At 35.1% G+C, this 19,203-nt stretch overlaps 1 protein-coding gene across 8 annotated transcripts in view; it reads right to left on the bottom strand.

Annotated features, from left to right (window-relative positions):
- The window catches only part of brp (ELKS/RAB6-interacting/CAST family member bruchpilot), a 681,904-nt gene that overhangs the window by 81,476 nt on the left and 581,225 nt on the right, over positions 1-19,203 (bottom strand). For all 8 annotated transcript variants that reach the window (XM_083131781.1, XM_083131785.1, XM_083131775.1 and 5 more), the window contains 4 exons: positions 14,927-17,330; positions 8,631-8,888; positions 5,591-5,805; positions 4,832-4,901 (listed from right to left, as the gene is read on the bottom strand). In XM_083131781.1, the coding sequence (XP_082987907.1) occupies positions 4,832-4,901; positions 5,591-5,805; positions 8,631-8,888; positions 14,927-17,330 (2,947 nt within the window). The remainder of the gene's footprint in view (positions 1-4,831; positions 4,902-5,590; positions 5,806-8,630; positions 8,889-14,926; positions 17,331-19,203) is intronic.

Here is a 19,203-nt window from a genome sequence, read left to right as displayed (position 1 = left end):
AGTTGGAAGAATTATGGTGACAACCAAAATATAAGAAGCACAAATCAGAAAGGAAATAAAAAGTAAAATGAAATTATATTGAACGTTTGTTAAGTGATGATTTGTAGGTGAAGAAGAAAGAGAAAGAGGAAAAAAACAGTTGATTAGTAATTTTATCACACATGACACATTATTGTAAAAGCAATACCATGCAAGAAGTATAGACACACATACATCAACACATAGCTCTCATGAATTACAAATTTACAAAACATAAAAAATCAATTTGGGTACCTTTGGTGGCATGGCGAAAATTAAGATGACAATAATGATTTGGACAAGTGCTTTCGGGTTACAAGCCAGGTTAAGTCCACATTAGCATCCAATGTTTCAAGTGCATACATTGCTCTCATCATCAGTGAATAGTTTAGTTGCACGTGAAACTACAAATGGCTTCAGTGTATTGTAGGATAATTACCATATTACTCACGTATAATGTTCACTTTTTTCCAAAATTGTGGTGCGTAGCATGCACAGATTTTTTTTTTCATGTTTAAGAAACCCTATCATGTTATATATCGTTCTAAATCTTGAATTCTGTAGTTTCTGAATATGGCAACAGTATTACATTCAAGATGGCAACACTAATGTTCAATGCAGTTGAAATAAGCTCATCACAAAATGAAGGAACATTCTGATTTTTGTGGTACTTTGGATGAAAGAAAAGATAAAGAGAATAATAATTAAAATGTATTACTGGCCAAATAATATGACATATATGGAGTGTGTAAATGCCTTAATGAAAGAAATCTTGTTCTGCTAACTGCTAGTTTGAGGGCCCTGAATGGGCCTCTTATAAATGTTACGTCAGTCATGGAAAAAGTATATATATTTTGAAGGTTTATTTATTTAGAAAAAGTAAAGAGAAAATGAGCAAAACCACGCATAAAAGTATAAAGGCCATTTTTCACGATTTTTCTCTTTGTAATGTAATGTTCTGCGACAAGAAAATCAGTGTCGTTCTGGCAGAATTCGAGCATGCACCTCTCCCATCACATGGGATGTGTATCAGCGGTATTTGTTGGGCGAGAAATAACAGAAAATAGCTTCCTAAGCAATGCAAATCCATAAAGTAATTTTGATCTCCCTTTCTACTATTACAGAATAAATAAGGTGGTTAAATAGTGCAAGCTTTGGGATGCTAAACACAGTGGAAGAAGAGGGGGGAGGTGGCTTGGGTTGGTGACTTAATGTTTACACAAGAGGATATTTTACTCTTGGTCCACATAGCAACAGGTGACTCATTGAATAGGTATGATGTCACTATCTCTTGATTGGCATAGCAACAGCTTTGCAACCTAAAACTAAAAGCCATTTCTTGAACCTGGATTATACTGCGCATTATTCACGAGATAAAATTTTTTGTCACTTTTCCCCATCAAAAATCAGGGTGCGCATGATACACGCACATGCATTATACACGTGTAAATAGGGTATTACTGTTATTATTATCATAATTTTTCCTGATTACAAGAGTGATGTATGCACTCAGAACATTGGAAGCTAATGCCGACTTAACCTGGTTTGTAACCTGGCACTTGTTTGAATCATGTTGAGAGGAAAGCTACAATTCTGACAATAATGATATGCGATCTCATTCCACGTTGCTTCACCCCTTAAGTGTAGATGGTGTACATATATCCCATCTGAAAAGTGCTGTTGCAATTTAGAAGGCACACATATACACTTTGTGTTAGCTCTGAATAAAATCAACTGCAAGTAGTGTGTGTGTGGGTGTGTGTGTGTGTGTGTGTGTGTGTGTGTGTATGTATGTATGTGTGTGTGTGTATATATATATATAAGGAAGGAGGGCCAAAAGGGCTAAATAAAAAGTGAAAGAGGAGAGAGGAAACACTCACCGGACAAAGAAAAAATTCAATTTTTTCTTTGTCCGGTGAGTGTTTCCTCTCTCCTCTTTCACTTTTTATATATATATATATATATGCCCAGATGCTGAGAACGTAACTATCACGTTAGGTGAGATTATGCTAGCTGTGGTAAGAACAAAAATAGTAGAAAGAAAATAAGAAAGATAATATAAGTTACACATCTGCTCTTGGGCAGTGTAGTTCATGCATAATATGTATAAAACTGAAATATGTCCCAGAAAACAAATTTGCATGATGTGAACATTGATTTTAACCCTCCGTTGGTATATGTGTGAGCGCAGCACTCACCCTGGGATATAATTGTGAGTTTCTCAGGACCAACTAATGATATCACTTTCTGGTCTTGTGTAGCTGTAACTTGGAATGTCTATGGCCAGATGATACCAGTTCTATGTTGTGGCATTACACTCAGTCTGCGAAAACACGTCACTTTGATGACAGTCTGTGTTTAGTGAGCACCATGCTCACATGTATACCAATTGCGTAACCATTTTCTGAAAACATATTTTATTTCTGTGTGCACTAAATTCATGTTGTGTCACCGTTTTCTGCTTTGATACTTCAATAGTTATTTTATTTGACTACAATCACATATTACGTCTACTATTTCTGGCTAAATGAACTTTGAAATATGATATTCATCATGAATGAAGAACAGCACCTCCAAGCATGGTATCATAATAGGTAATCAGTAACATTGCAATACAAGAATATAATTTTACTATTATAGAATAAATTACAATTAGGCAATACATATTTATAAACTATCTTCAATATGATTAACGTAAAAAGATATTCAAAAGAATGACAAAAAAAAATATTCACGTGTGAGCACCGCACTCACTGTATACCAATCTCGTTACTCTGAAACATGTATGGAGGGTTAACTTGTTACAAGTTTTGTTTGAAGATCACTTTATGCACATATAGGCTAATTGGGACTGGACCTAAGGCTTAAGGTGGGTTGGTTGATTTAGTGTTTCAAGTCCACTTCATGCACAGTAAGGCTAATCGGGACTGAACCTACAGTTTAAAATGGAATCCGAACCACTATGTGCCTCCACCGGGTATTGAACCCAGGACCCCTTGATTACAAGGCGACGATGCTACCACTGTGCCATCAGGGACGCCTGGCTTAAGGTGGGATCTGAACCATTGTCCAATGTGGCTTCACCAGGTATTGACCCAGGACCCCTTTATTTCAAGGCAACAATGTTACAACTATGCCTTCGAGAAGCCCAAGTTGCGCTTGATGTTGACCTCTAAAAGCAGTGACAATGAATCGGAAAATGAAGAAGAAGAAGGGAGTGATGAAACAGAATTTGGCTAAAAGAACACATTCATTTTTCAGAGGTGACTTGTTCAGAAAATTCCACACTTAAGGGGTTAAGACATGTGAAGTAGCACTGTAGCCACAACATTCACAGTTTGTGCTTCCATGTTGGAGTTTCTGATTCATACTGAATTTTAAAATGATGTTGGATAGCTGTAACAGACTTTAACGTGACTAACACGCACACACACACAAAACTTCTCTTGCTGTGTTAACATCATAACTAAACAAACACCTAACTTGTAACCAAGGCCACTAACTGACAGCTAACTGATATTAAAATATTTCTTTAATAGTGTATTTCCTAACTTATGGATCTTGAAGGAGGGGAAAGGGGAATGCCATGCACTACCCTGGAAAGTCAGGAAAATTGTCAGAAAAATTTACATATAACACAATCAATTTTATTTCAGTGTCAATAAATTGAATTAATTATTACAAAACTAATATCAGATCCTTGCAAAAATGCCAGAATTTCAAATTCAAGAATTGTGGGTGATTTTTTTTTTATTATTTATTTTAAAAATAAATGTGTGAAGGGAGCATGTGTTCTCCTGAAACGTCACAACGAAAAAATGTGTTTTATGCTTGTAATAACCGTAGAATACAAGAGAAATAATTATGGGGGAATGCAAGGATAGTTACATTTTGAGAAATAATGCCTTTCTTGTCCCTGGTGCTGGTAGAAGATTCAAAACATTGGCTGGGCTTCATTTTGTGCTAACAAATATGAAAAATAACAACCAATTTTGTTTTCTGACCTTTGTTATTTTTGTGGCTACATGATTGTCAACATCCAGTTTAGTTTCACATGAAACTAAAAATGATTTCAGGGCATTGTAGCATAATTATTACTGTATTATTATTATTGCTTCTTAAAATATTGACCAGGTTACAGTCTATACATATCAGACATGCCCCCTGCGCTTGTCTGCCTCTCCTTGGAGAAAAATCCTGCAAATGGCTATGTCTCACATCTGCCTGACCATTCTAAGTAACATGCAGCAGGCAACATCTTTGTCCTTTCCCCACAGGCACATGTGATGTTTGCTTAGAATTGTGTATCTGAGAGGGAACATATTGCATAATGCCTATGTATTTTATATTTTATCTACATTATTGGAAGGGAGGTGGTGTGAATGCATCAATCTGCCCTCACCTACTATTTCGCTCACAGCTATTGTCTTTGATGCTGTGTTTAGAGTCAAACTATTACATAAACACATACAATAAAAATACAATTTTCATGACTCTCCAGGAAAGAAGATATTGATAGTAACATTTCGTCAACACCGACCTTATTTTTATCTGAAACATAATTGTCCTTAACTTTTAATCATATTTTAACCTAACTTAACACCTTACTAATAATATTTCCAGCCTTGAGGAAGGTTCAAGGTGGAACTACAAATTTGGAAATCGAAAAATAAGATTTGTCAAGTGTAATGTTATGATGTTAACAATATGTTACATGAAATATAAACATTTCTTTACACATAAATAACATAATCATTAAAATCTTAATATATGGTAAATCTAGAACTAGAAAAAACATGAAAAAGATTCAAACCTCTTCTCTTCCCATTTGTGCACCTGCTGACTGAATGCTTCTCAATTTTGATTGTGCATCTTTCAAAGCACTGAAATTAGATTAAAGAAAAATACAATATTATGTAACACACATGAACAAATAACCTAAGAAAATTCCCATATTAAACTCAATTAATACTTTATATCCATAAGTATTAATCAATAACAAACTACAATTTCTGTTGTAGTTTTAGGAAGAATTCAGCAGTAATTGGAGAGTTACTTTTTAAGAGTTTTTCCCAAAACAACTAACTTATAGTTTCATACTTTTTCAAGAAGGTATTTCAGTTTTCATTACTTTAAAAAAGTACCTAAGTTATTTTTGCAGTTATTATTTTATATGCAAGATATAACTCATATAATGTTTTATGTATGCATTGCAGACAGGATGCACTTTCTGTCCACCGATTACATAAAAATTAACATTAACCATAATCAAATTATAATTAATCTAATATAAAAAATATACAGGTAATAAAATGAAAATGAACAATAGTATTTTTTTTTCCAGCACATTCTAAGTTTGTTAGCCAAGAACATGTCTTGTAACTACTATTTGGTTTTTCACACACACAAACACACACCAACCCTTCCGAGACTTGTTTTGCCCCTGTCTTCAATGAATTCCAAAATATATAAATTTTGACTTGCTCTAGAAGCTGCGATACAGCTCACTTATATAAATGCCTTTCAGTTCCTAACTACAGATTTTTTAAAAAGTTACAAAATCTATACTTACTTCTGAAGATCCATTATCATCTTCTCTTTGGAATTTTGTTCTTCTTGACTCATTTGGACTAGTTGCAGCAGTCTTTCCATTTCACCTTGTGCTCTCTTCGATTCTTCTTTGGCTTTATCCAACTCTTTCTTGTATCCTTCGAGTTCTGCAAGCTTCTTCTGAATTTCCGCTGAACCACCAGCTGCTGGAGCCTGACCTGCAGCTGCAGCAGCATTCTACAAAACAAAAGGAGAGAACATCAGTGGCATATTCTTCATGTTACCACATTTATCACCAGTAAACCAACTTTTTCCATATATTTTTATATGTTTAGCTTTAATATATGTGTAATTGCTCATTAGTGGTATATTCTCCCATGTTATAGTTGAACTCTGCGATCTTACATTATCCTGCATTATACAGCATGTTTGAAAATGATTTCAATGATAATAACACGTTCAATGATCAATACAACATAATCACCGATCGAATATCCCATGAAATACATTCAAACACACCCTTAAGTTGTTTCCTTTTTGGAATGGGACCAGTAGTTCTAAATTCTGCCACCAGGTGCCAGGCTGACAAGTTGTAAAATGAGTGCCAATGGTGAAGAGAAACAATTTTGCGAGAGTAGGTTGGCCATGAGTGTGCAAAGTCAGTTTCATACACGATTTCATAAAGATCCACCAGCAAGAACTCTATCGAATTAGCATTGTGGTGCAAACCATTGACGAGAACATACCGAAACATGTCCATATGGAGTTAGATTACCGTATTGTCATGTGCAGAGTAACGAAGGGTGCTCACATTGAGCATTTGTGAGTTAACTTTGCGATAACCATTGGTACTTAAATTTGGACAGTTACATTACATATGTGTGAAATTGTATCTTTTTTTGACAATTATTGAATAAAATATAATGAGTTGAAATCGTTCACACCATTTTGAAACACAGTGTACATTCAATCTTGATGGGCCCAGCACAGCAAAATGTTTTTAAAATTTTCCTCAATTTTACATTTTTGAGTTTTTTCAGTTTGGTCCCCTGAAAAACACAAAATCGAGATTCCACCCTGTACCCAACTTTTTTTACATACATAGAAATTACCAGAAAGTTTGAAGATGTCAGATTTCCGTTTTTTATTACTTGTAAGCCTGCTTTGGTGTTTTATTTGTTATATATCTAATTAATATGTAATAAATATATATATATACAAGAAATAAGAATTGTTGCAGTAAACCAGGTCAAATTTTCAGAATATGCCACTGTTGCTCATTATATATTATATAAACTATTAAAACAAGCTTTGAATTTACAGAAATTAAATACTGCTTCATATATGCCACTGATCGTTCTCCAATGCACTCTTCTGATGACTAGGTCTCCTCTCTGATTGTACATGCAGAGGCTGAGGGAGCAGAAGCGAATGGCTATTTATAAAAACACACACCCTGTACGTTCAGTTCCACCACAGCAAACAGCATTGGCTTGTTTCTTCATGCTTTCTGCACCGCACTTGACAGAGGCAGTGTTGCTACATGAAGAGAAATTTCACTTGGTGAAGGGAAATCCAGGTTCAATTTTAGGTAAAAGGAAAATTTTATGAAAAATATAGAAATTGCTGTAAATTGGAAGTTGTCAGACATCTGTTTTTGTTTTACTTGCCAGCAGGCAGGTCAAATTTTCAGAATACACCAGTGGAGAAAGTTTTTTAAAAAATAGTAAGAAAACCTAAATTCTATGGTGCAACAGCCCTCCAAGCTGCAGAACTTCCCAAGCTACTTTTCATTGGGCTACATGTGATGTGGGCGATACATTGCTTGATCTGGGCTATTTTGGAGGTGATGTGATCAGCACCATGATACGGCTGCCTTTAGCCCCCAGGGTTACCCATTGATTTCAGGCTGGGTGTCCCCAGAGCCTATTTATGTGGTGTCACTCCAGGAATCGAACCAGGTCTCCCACATGGCAGTCAGATGAGCTACCTACTAGACCACTGCAGCTCTATGTAATGCTGGACCATGGCTGAAATTTTGAGGGCTATCCCCAAGAATCAAACTCAGGACTTTTTCACACATACTTGGCTACACAGTCCATTTACAAATACACGGTAATTGGATATATCAATAAAATGGAAATCAAATCAAAATGGGAATGGAAATTGGATGTATCAATACACCAAGGAACAATTCTATTTTCACCATTGACAGTGTCAGATGAAATAAGTGGGGAGGCAGAAGGAGAAATACATTGGGCACGGGGAGTAGTCATATTTAATGCATCCTTAAATACCATACAAAAATGCATTTCAGGCTAAAAGACCATTTATTTACATAGTTCTTCATGTTACCTTTGAGAAGTCGGGGGGGGGGGGGAGTAAGGGGATGAACTAATAATTTTGGAGAGGAGCACATATCATCCTCTGGAGTCATCACTGATTTTAAAACTTTTTGATAACTTTTAATTAGCACGGGAGGTTAGCTGTGGGTGTGTCTTTCTAAACTGGTGTGCAAATATGCTCACCACATGCCCATTGAGTTGAAAGTTCTAAAATTGTAGTTTATGATCAGAATATGTATAAAACCTGATCACAATTTCAATCCCCCAATTTATCCACGAATACATGAATAAATTAACTTAAGGTAGCTTGCCTGTAGTTTGTAAAAAAAAAGATTGACAGTTGACAGGAGGTTGATTGATAAAAGGATAATTTTCCTTCCAAAAGTATGTATGTGATTTTTACCCACTCTCATTGCAGATTTTACAGTTTGATATTTCTACTTTGTTCTGACCTTAAAATGCTTCCAATGAACCTTTCTGCTTACTCCCAATAACATTTTTGGCATTAAGCACATACTACACAAAATCTCAGACTGCACCGATGAATATTATAACATCTAGTGCAGGGAAAAACACAGTTCCAAGATCAGCAGAATCTTAACAGTCATGACAAGCTAGTGAACCAATTAGATATATGTATAAATACAAACAAATATTATTTTAATATATTTTCAATAAGCATAACAACAGGAAAAACATTGCAACTTGTATATTTACCTTTTGTATTTGTGCTTCCATTTGGTCCAATTTTTCTCTTCTTCTTTTCAATTTCTGGTCTGCGTCATTTAAAGCTTTCTCTTTTTCTTCTAATTGTCTAACTTTACTATCTAATCCTTTTCTACTTTCATCTACTTTTCTTTTTTGATCTTCTAAATGTTTCATTTGTTCTTCTAATTGTTTCCTAAGAACTTGTGCTTCTTCTCCCGACCTCGCTGCACCATTTGCTAACTTCTGGTTGGCTTCTTGTAGATCCAACTGTGAACAGTTCAATACCATTGTGTTATTAAGACAAGTGTCTCTTTAAAATTAAAAAAACTATCATACATATTAAGTTGCTATGTGTTAATATTAGTTATGACATGCACAGAAACAGCACAAGAAAAATTTAATTGAAGTAAGCAAGTTAATATTCTACTACAGCTAAGCAAAATATGTTATCATATTAAAAATTGAATTTACGAAATGTTTCATAATATGATACATATAAACAGATTGTCTATTAAAAGCCGTTTTTGATAGTTACTATTTAGTAAGCAATCTCTATCAATAAGTATGAAGTTATGGACTTATATGATTTTAAGGCACAGGCTCTGACTGCACGGGCTCCTATCTCCACAACTCTTTATATGCCCTCGTGGCAGGGTGCAATGTTGTTTTTTATTTTTATTTTCTTTCTTTCTTTTTTTCATATAACCCATTTGTAACACAAACTATGCTTGCACAATATAATCATTAGATTTTGTCTACGAATATTTTTTACAATTGACATTTATGTGAGAAATAATATGAAATGGTAATAGTCAAGGTCGTACAATGCATAGATTCCAATAGAATATAGAATAGTTTTACACCATCTGGTTCCTGTTCATTACATGCAAACTCTGAAGTAATATCTATTGGTCCACAGGTCTATAGAAAACCACATTGTACATTTCACTGATAAATTCACTAGTATAGTGAAAATAGAGAGTAATTTTTGTCAAACGTAAGGTGAGACTCCACATCCCAATCTTATAATTGAAACTTACGAAAAAACAAATCCAAATAAATCCAAACTGTATGAAATAAATTGTGGACAAACAGGGTATATAACTTATTGAAAAGTTGTGAAGATCATGGATCAAGCTCAGGAAAAAATGCAAATTCTGCTTTTTATTTTTATTATTTTATGTTTATGCATCTTCTTTCTAGATTTCCACTTCTCAGTCTTAGTATCTTATTCTTTGTGCTAACTCCCTTTCATCATGATCATTGCTTTTCTTTCTATGTTTCCACTCCTGTTTCCTTCTTCAATTTCTGTTTTACTTTCTCTCTCTCTCTCTCTCTCTCTGTATGTTTTCTATATTTTATTTCCTTCATTTTTTCTCCTTTGTTTTTATAATGTTCTTTCTCTCCATCTTTCTGTATGTGTCACTGATTTCTCTTCCTGTTGCTCACTCTGTCACTTCTTTTCTCAATGTAACTTTCTTTTCATTTCTTTTCATGACATATACAATGCCCATGCCCATCTTTGACTTTGACACTCTGTGTCAATAATCTACCACTGAGCTATTCCACCAACCCTCTGGCCTCACCATTTACATCTCCATGTAAGTTCTTGTGCCCACTTGAGATAAACTGCAACTTATTGACATTGCATATCCGTATACAAGCAAACACTAGTACACATCTCTCTGTAACTGAAGAATTAAAATGATAGCTATGTGTGTATTTGTAGTTGTATTTTTGTTATTTAGCATCACTTTGCTGTCACTTTTGGTTAATCATAATGATGAGTGATGATTAGATGAAATTGGTGAAGAGAAAATCACAAATAATACCATGTTCAGGTTGGCACTCAAACCCAGGAAATTTCATGGCAAGATTGAAAGTCAACCAACGACTTGGTCAAAAAGGTGTATCAAGAAGCTTATGGTACAGTAGGATCCACGAGTATTACCATGCAGATTATCCATCACCATGTTTGTGCACTTTATTTGACCCTATAAGAGCTTCAAGAATTAAAAGAAAACTCAAAACAAGCTGTTGGAAACTTCTGCACCAGCGTACATAAAAATCCATTGCTTAAAACACATAGGATGTAAGAGAAAAATTAATGAAAGTAGTCATGGACGATTTACATGGTAATACTCATGGATCCCACCATACACAGAGGATACATTAAAATTTATTGAAAAATAATGAAAATCATTGATTGATTGATTTGGTTTATTTTACTTTGCATTTCTGCCACTTATGGCTAATACGAAGATGAGTATAAGTGATGATATGATGAAATTGATGAAGGGACAGCCACAAAGTGCACCCACGCCCAGATCAGGATTCGAACCCTGGACCCATGGCATCGTAGCACACTGTGCTACCACTGTGCCACGGAGGCCGGCTTATGAAAATCATGACTCAAGCATAGATTGCATCATGTCTTAGGCATTCTATGCCAGTATTTTACCAGCAGACACTAAAACTTCCACAAAAATAAGGAATATAAATTGTGGAAATTGGGGTTTCATCGAATGATTATTAAGTATCATTGCAGACATTTACAATTAATTGCTTTATAATATGTCTAAACTAGTCCATTGTATTACACATCATTAAATATAGTTTGCATTGACAGAGCTTGCTTAAGAAGAAGAAAATCAAAATACGTCATGAATTGTGCTTCCTTTTTCTATACTTCTACTATTTTGAAAATAAAAAGTAAATTGCAAGATATCATGTAGAATGAAATAATTTAAACAAAGCAAGCATGCAAAATTGTTTAAATGCTTGATTTGAAAATAAAAACATTCCATTAATCATTACTAGTTATTAGTACTCACCTGACAAGTAAATAACCTTGAAAATGATACAAAATATAAACATAGCACAAAATAAATGCTTGCTATGACAAAAAATATTTCATTGTATACGTATGAAGAAAATGAGGTTTTTTATAACATTTAAGTAAGATAGAATAAAGTCTTATTGTATCATTCTTATTTTTTTAAAAATAGTTTAGTTGCATATATTGAATAACTAAAACTTATATTGGAATATATTACTCCATAGAAAAATATCCAAATTCAAAATAGCCTTAATCTTATATAATGACTGATATTCTATAACAAATCTCTTGTTTATCATTTGTGTACACTACACAAAGTTTGTAATTTCTGCTACAAAAATTTGAATAACTGATTTTCATTATGTAGGTGGAATCTTCAGTGAAAAAATTATTACAGTAAAAGAAAAAAAAAGATTTGATTTGTTGTAGCCATCGCTAATTGATAATTGCACCTCTACATCTTATATAACTTGAAATATATAGAACCTTTACTATGGGTGAACTTTTTTCATTACTGTAATCAATATTTTTATGAAATGATTTCTACTACTACTACTTAAAAAATAATCACCTAACATGTAAAAATATCCCAATACTCTACCAACCACAAGAAGTAATGTAATAACCAATGATAGTAACAATATGGAGGCAATATTGCCAACAGAAAAATCTTAAATTTACTCTTTTACAAGAAAGATTGCCTAAAATAATACACAAACATATGTTTATTCAACTAAACTTATTTCAGTAAACTATAAATATGCTGTTCAGCAATATCAGAATATCATTCAGATGCATTCAGTTGTACAATATCATGTACTGGTAACACACACTATGATTTTTTTTATTACAATCATGCTTAATACATAATGACACTATCATTACTGGTATATAGAAAACCTTGACTTTATGATTTTTTTTTCACTTAATGTATGATACATTTTCTATTGAAAGCAATGATCGCACTTCATTCCTAAACTTTAAAATGCACCCCTCTGGCTTATCACTATTTTTAGTGGATACCAAGATAGGTGCTACATTATAAATAAATGGCCATTTACTTCGATCTAAATTTTCCAGTTGAACTAAAGGAACCAACTCTTATTAGTCAGAGTGAAAATGTGAAGTAATATTAACACATTTTGGATGAGCGACTGATGTAGCCCATTTATACAACTACTGTCCTTTAAGATGAGTGATCTCCTGGAAAAAAAACACGGTATTTTCAGGCCAGTCAGCAAAGTGTTAGAACTAATTATGAATTTAGCTCTGTTATAGTTGTGTAATGCTCCGAGATATTTCTCTGCATACTAGTGTGTACAGAAAAACATAGGAAATTGACTGTTTAAAATCTGGGAAAACTTGCAAAATAAAGTAAATCAGTAAAAATGATAACTTTCCATATTGTCTCTTATTTCTGTGACACCCTTTCCTCATACTCTGTATTCATGCATTGGATTATGAATTTCATATCATTTTTATTTTGTATATTTTTATTGGATGATTACATGTATATTTTACTAATCCTCAGTGCATATAAATCCTCAGCCTAGTCATAAGACATTTTGTATATTCTGATATAATATTGGCTTTGAACAAAAATAAATGTGCACCTCTCTCACAGATTGACAATTTGTTACAATGTGTAAGAAAGTTACACAATCATTGAAACCTATAAATTTACTATGAACAATAGTAACTGTAAGTGTTTTTTTTTTATAAAAATTGCTACAATAACATATTGAAGGTCACAGTGTCAGCTAGTTAACAACAAAATAAGATATACACAATATGAGTACAAACACATTTTAGTTTGCTTGATCTATAAAATATTTTTCTGTACGTTTCAAATTGGGCAAATATAATTGATCCAATGAAATTATCAGATTACAATGAGCAATAGTATGTAATTATTTCTTTATAGTATGTAATCATATCTAATTATAATGTCTGATTTCACTTCTGTTCTGTATTTAAAATTAATTACGTAATCACAAAATCAAGGTCTTGCTATAGATATATGACTAAAAATATTTTTTTTACATGTAATCATTACAGTAATTCAACATTGACTATCTACAAACAGAGAACAATACAAGACAAGAATGACTCTTTGAACTTGGTAAACGATTCCAAAAATGTACCCTGGCTTTGCTTCACATGAAAATGCAGCAATAAATGTATCATGGCATAGCATAGCAATATGAATTTCTAAACATACAAGCCATAATAGATGGCGAAAAAAAAGACTGAATTTATAGATAATGAGAAATGAAAAAGTATATTCCTGGATTGGAAAGTAATTAACAAAGTAAATGTCACGTAGGTGTTTTTCTTTATAATGTTTATCCTAAAAAGTGAACTACGCAAGTGCATTACAAGTTTACAGCAAATAGCACAGCTTGATGCATACATGTGTCTAAATGGTGTTACTAAACAATACAAACATGTTTTAGTGTAATGAATGTGTAAAAAGTAAAAATTCAGCTCATTCACAAATATTTAATATTTCATACAACTTTTGGAAAAAAATACTTTATTTGATTATTGAATTCGTTGACTCACTGAAGACAAACACAACAACTTTCTGTGAATAGTAACAGTGCATGCCAAAAAATCGATAGGGAAATACAGTATCTTTTGTAAAAGTTGCATGAAATTATATTTATTTGTGCAATAAGAGAATTCAACCATGTTTGTGCAATGAATTTAAAATTCAGCTTATCTCCCAATTGCAAATTTTCCATGAAGTGTTTTGCATCACCTCTCAAGATAAATTCTATGAATTAATTGTTTCATTTATTTGATATACCATTGTAAATGAAATAGGTAAAATAAGCTATAGAATACAGATTAATGCCATAAATTTTTTATCTGCTTGCCCTACAACTTCTTCATATAAAATTCTGCTGTATAAATTTAGGAAAATACAATATGCAAGTAAAGTAAATTTCTAATAATTTATCGGATGCAAAACTCAGGTACTGATTTTGGAAACCATGCTCTTTTGACATCAAACAACACAATAAAAATCAATAGAAAAAAGTGCACACAATTTTTGCAATCTTACTTACGTACACTGTACAGAATGATTTCAGCATCATATTGTTCTTGCTAACAAAATATGCTACTGCAATAAACAAGTGCAGCAAAAGAAAAAAAAATAATACTCCAGAAAAGTGCTTGACCATAAAATGAAGTCTAATTCTACAATAGGTTGGAGGATATGCCCAAAGGTTACAGAATAAAAAGAGCATGCCAAATTAATTAGTTGTGAGAAGTGCTGTTAAAAATTATTGTTTTGAAATCATTTTTAAAATAGTTGTAAGCTTAATGATAACAACAAATCGAGCTACATACAAGAAAAAAAAGTGTCAAATTAAATGATTATAAAAGCAAGCCTTTTCTCTTTGCAAAAAGGATAGATACGAACAACACACCTTTTATGGGCTATCCTCCAACTAACCTGATTTCTTTCCAGTTCTTGAACCAGCATTTCAAGTTGTGCTTGGAACCTCTCACGCTCCACAGCCGCATTCTTCAGTTCTTGTTGTGACTTATCAAACTCCTTCCTTAACTTTTGTACTTCCGCAGTGTCCTTCGCACCCACTTGCTTCTGATGTTGCATCTGCTGCATCTGCTGCTGTAATTGTGCTACCTGCTGGTTCTGCTGTTGCAGTTGTTTCTCCATCACTTGTATTTGCTTTTGCATTTCTATCACAGCATTTTCAGCACTGTCGGCCCTAGCTTTTTCACTTTCAACGATTTTCTGCCACTGTTGCAACTCCGAGTCACCTTGCACGTTCTTTTCTTGCAGGGTCTTCTGCACAATCGAGAGTTCGCGTTCCGACTTCTCTGCTCGTAGATGCTCCTTTTCTCTCTCTTGTTGTATTCGGTTGAATTCCCTATCTCGTACGTGAATCTGTTGTTGCAGCTTCTGAATCTCCTTATCTTTACTCTCTATCATTTCTCTTGTTCCCTTCTCCACATCCTGCGTGACTCTCTTCTGTTCAGATTTCAGCCTCTTGTTTTCTTCTTTTGTTTTCTCCAAGTCTGACTCTGACTGCTGAAGTTCTTGCTGGAAGTTCATGAGCATGTCTTGAGATTTCTCAAGCTGTATTACTAACTGATCTCTTTCTGTTGTTAACTGTTTAACTTCACCTTCCATCTTTCCGATTTGTTTTTCAACCTTGTCGGACTGCTTTTCACGTTTATCCATTATCGAAGCCAGTTTGTCACGTTCTTTCATGACGAGTGCTAGTTCTTGTTGCACCTGATCGCACTGATGTTTCCACTTAGCTATATCATCTCGTGCACGATCCAGCTCTTGCCGAGATCTCTGCTGGAATTCCTGAGTTTGGTCTACAGCTCTCTTGGTGTGATCCAATTCAGATCTGTATGTTCTGGCTTCCGCTTCATACTTCTCCCTATCGTCCATTGCTTTGCGTAAGTCGAGCTGTGATTTCTCAAGTTTCTCGTGTAACTTCGTCAGCTCCGTGGCCATTCTCTCAAACTCTATCCTGGCAGCCTCATTTGTTTCTTGGTATTTTCCTAAATGTACCTGAGATTTTTCTAATTCACGTGTCAGCCTCTGCACTTCATTTTCTGCCTTTTCCCTGCTCTGCTGAGTTTTCTGCAATTCGATTTGTGCTTTGTCCAGCTTGTCCCTGAATCTTTCTGCCTCAACACTAATCCTCTCCAATTCTGATTGGCTCTTTTCATGCGTCATGTAGTATCTCTCCTTCTGGTTTTCGATTTGCGAGAGTTCGCTCTTGAGTTTCTCATTCTCAAGTTCAAGCTGTTCTGATTTGTATGTGAATTTGTTAATGTCTATAAGTGCCTTCTCATATTTATCCTTGAGCTTCTCGCATTCAATATGAAGGCGTTCCATGTCACCCTGTTGTTTCTCCTGAGTTGTCGAATACTTTCCAACCTGTGTCTGACTCCTCTCCAACTCAACCTGAATTTCTTGAAGTCGCTCCTCCAGCTTTTCATTCATGATCAAAGTACGCTGGAGCTCCTGTTGACTTTGATCGTATCTCTCCCGCACTTTATCTACTTCAGACTGCATTCTGCTCACCTCCACCTGAGTTTTCTCCTGATCATACTGATATTTACCTTTCACTGATTCTGATCTCTCCAACTCCATTCTAAGTTTGTTGATGTCCTGCTCATATTTGTCTCGTGCCATATGAGATTTCTCAAGATCAATTTGTGCTTTCTCGAGTTTGTCTTTCAGCTTCTCGACTTCCACTTTCATCCTGTCTTGCTCTTCTTTCGTGCGCTCTTGGGTGTCTTGGTATTTACCCATCCTAGTTGCGTACCTCTCGATCTCCGCATGATGCTCTTCAGATTCTTGCTTGTATTTCTCCAGGTCAGTTTGAAGTTTTCGGATTTCGGCCTGACTTTTGTCATACTTCTCGTACATTTTTTCCACTTCTACTTGCAACCTGGCATTTTCTTCTTGATTCTTTTCATTGTTAGCTTGGGCCTTTCCGACCTGAGCATGGGACCTGTCGAGTTCGAAGTTCATCCTTTCGATATCACCTTGGAGCTTTTCTTTCTCACTTTGCAACCTTCTAAGTTCTATTTGCGTTTTTTCATACCGTTCACGCACCATCTCTAAATCTACAGACATCCTGTCAATTTCTTCTTTGAATTTCTCTTCATTTTCTTTAGTCCTACCGAGTTGCAAGGCAGCTCTGTCATACATTTCTTGCACTCGCTGGAAATCATCTTGCACTTTCCTTTGTTCGTCTCTAGCCTTCGTTGCTAGAATCTGAGCCTTCTCCACCTCCATCTGAAGCCTTTCCTTGTCTGTTTCAGATGTTTCCAGTTTGTTCTGAAGCCTGTAGACCTCTCCTTGGGACCTGAAATATAATACAATAATTAATATCATTGAAGTAAACTGTATGGAACAAAACAGATATTATTGCATGAGATTGCATGGCTAGAATACTGGTTAATTTTTATCAGTCTTCAAAAAACATATATAACAATAATATCTTGAATTAAGGCATAAGTTGCATAAAATATATCAGATAATGACAAAGGAATCTTACTGCAAGCATTCATCCAGTTAGACGTTTATAATCCACATACTTCTCATGATATTGGAGAGAATTACTCTATGTGATCAAAAGTATTCGGACACACCGCGAAACGTGTGTTTATCATAGAGGGCAACACAGTACTGCCATCTACCGCGTGGAACACATAGTCAGCAAACTCAGTAGTCTGCAGACAGTGTGATACAGCAGTATAGACTTTCAACGTGGTCAGTTGGTTGGATGCCACTTGTGTAGGAAGTGTGTGTGTGAGATTTCCACCCTTCTAAACATTCCTCTGTCCACTGTTTCCAATGTTATAGTGAAGGGATATGTACAAACCCAAAAGCGTGCAGGCCAACCTCCCATGTCGACCTCCAAAGACCATGGAGTGTTAAAGAGGGTCGTACAGCATTATTGTCAATCAACCATCGCCACCATCATACAGGAATTTGGAACTGCATCAGGATCTACTCCAAGCACCATTACTGTTTGGCGCAAGGTGTGGCAACTTGTTTTCCATGGCAGAGCAGCTGCCCATAAGTCAAACATCACACTGACAAATGCCAAACGCTGCCTCGTGTGGTGCAAGGAGCGTCGAAACTGGACCATAGAACATTGAAAAATTGTTGTGAGGAGTGATGCATCACAGTACACAATGTGGCGATCCGATGGTAGGGTGTGGGTGTGTCGAATGCCTGGTGAACGACATCTACCAGCCTGTATAGTGCCAACAGTAAAATTCGGAGGTGGTGAGATGACAATGTGATCATGTTTCTCCTGGAGGGGACTTGGCCCCCTTGTTGCTTTACATGGCAATGTCACGGCACAAGCTTATGTTGACATTTTAACACCTTTCATGCTGCCTACCGTCTAAGACCAGTTCGGGGATGACCACTGTGTCTTCTAACACGACCGAACACCCGTCCATACTGCAGGGCTTGTGGGGGAGTGGTTTGACGACAACAACGTCCCACTAATGGACTGGCCTGCGCAGAGTCCTGATTTGAATCCCATAGAACATCTCTGGCAAGTTTTGGAATGCCGACTTCATGGTAGACCACACCGATCCAAATCAATACCTATTCTCATTTTAGTGCTCTGCGAGGAATGGGCTGCCATTCCTCAGGAAACCTTCCAGCACCTGATTGAAAGTATGCCTGTGAGAGTGAATGCTGTCATCAAGGCTAAGGGTGGGCCAACACTGTATTGACTGCCAGTGTTCCCGATGGAGGGTTGCCCAAACTTGTACTTTATTTTCAGGTGGGTGTCCGGATACTTCTGATCACATAGAGTATATGAGCAATAATTTCATAAAAACACATGTATGTTTTATGTGGACAAAATTGTAATATATATGTATATATTTTACTATTATTCATGTTAAGCATTTCTTAAAAGAAATGCAACATTGTTTTAAATGAAAAAATGCAGAATTTAAACTTAAAAACTCTTATCAATGTTATCAGAAAGAACTTGCATAAGTTATTGTTGTTGCTTTCTAGAAAGCAATTAAATCCAGAAATATATTTTAAGTAAAGAAGTGAGATTAGACACAACTGAAGACAAATGATAACACAAGAAAAGCTTGTATTTATCTGTAGTATCTTCTGAACAGCCTTGTTAATGCAACATGCCACAAAACTAGGTTTGAATCCTCATTCACATGGATATGACACTGTATCCATTCCACCAC

This window comes from Lepisma saccharinum, chromosome 1 (genome assembly GCF_977018435.1).
Source record: "Lepisma saccharinum chromosome 1, izLepSacc3.1, whole genome shotgun sequence".
In the NCBI taxonomy this organism is placed as follows: domain Eukaryota; kingdom Metazoa; phylum Arthropoda; class Insecta; order Zygentoma; family Lepismatidae; genus Lepisma; species Lepisma saccharinum.
This window is presented reverse-complemented; position numbering and strand designations above follow the sequence as displayed.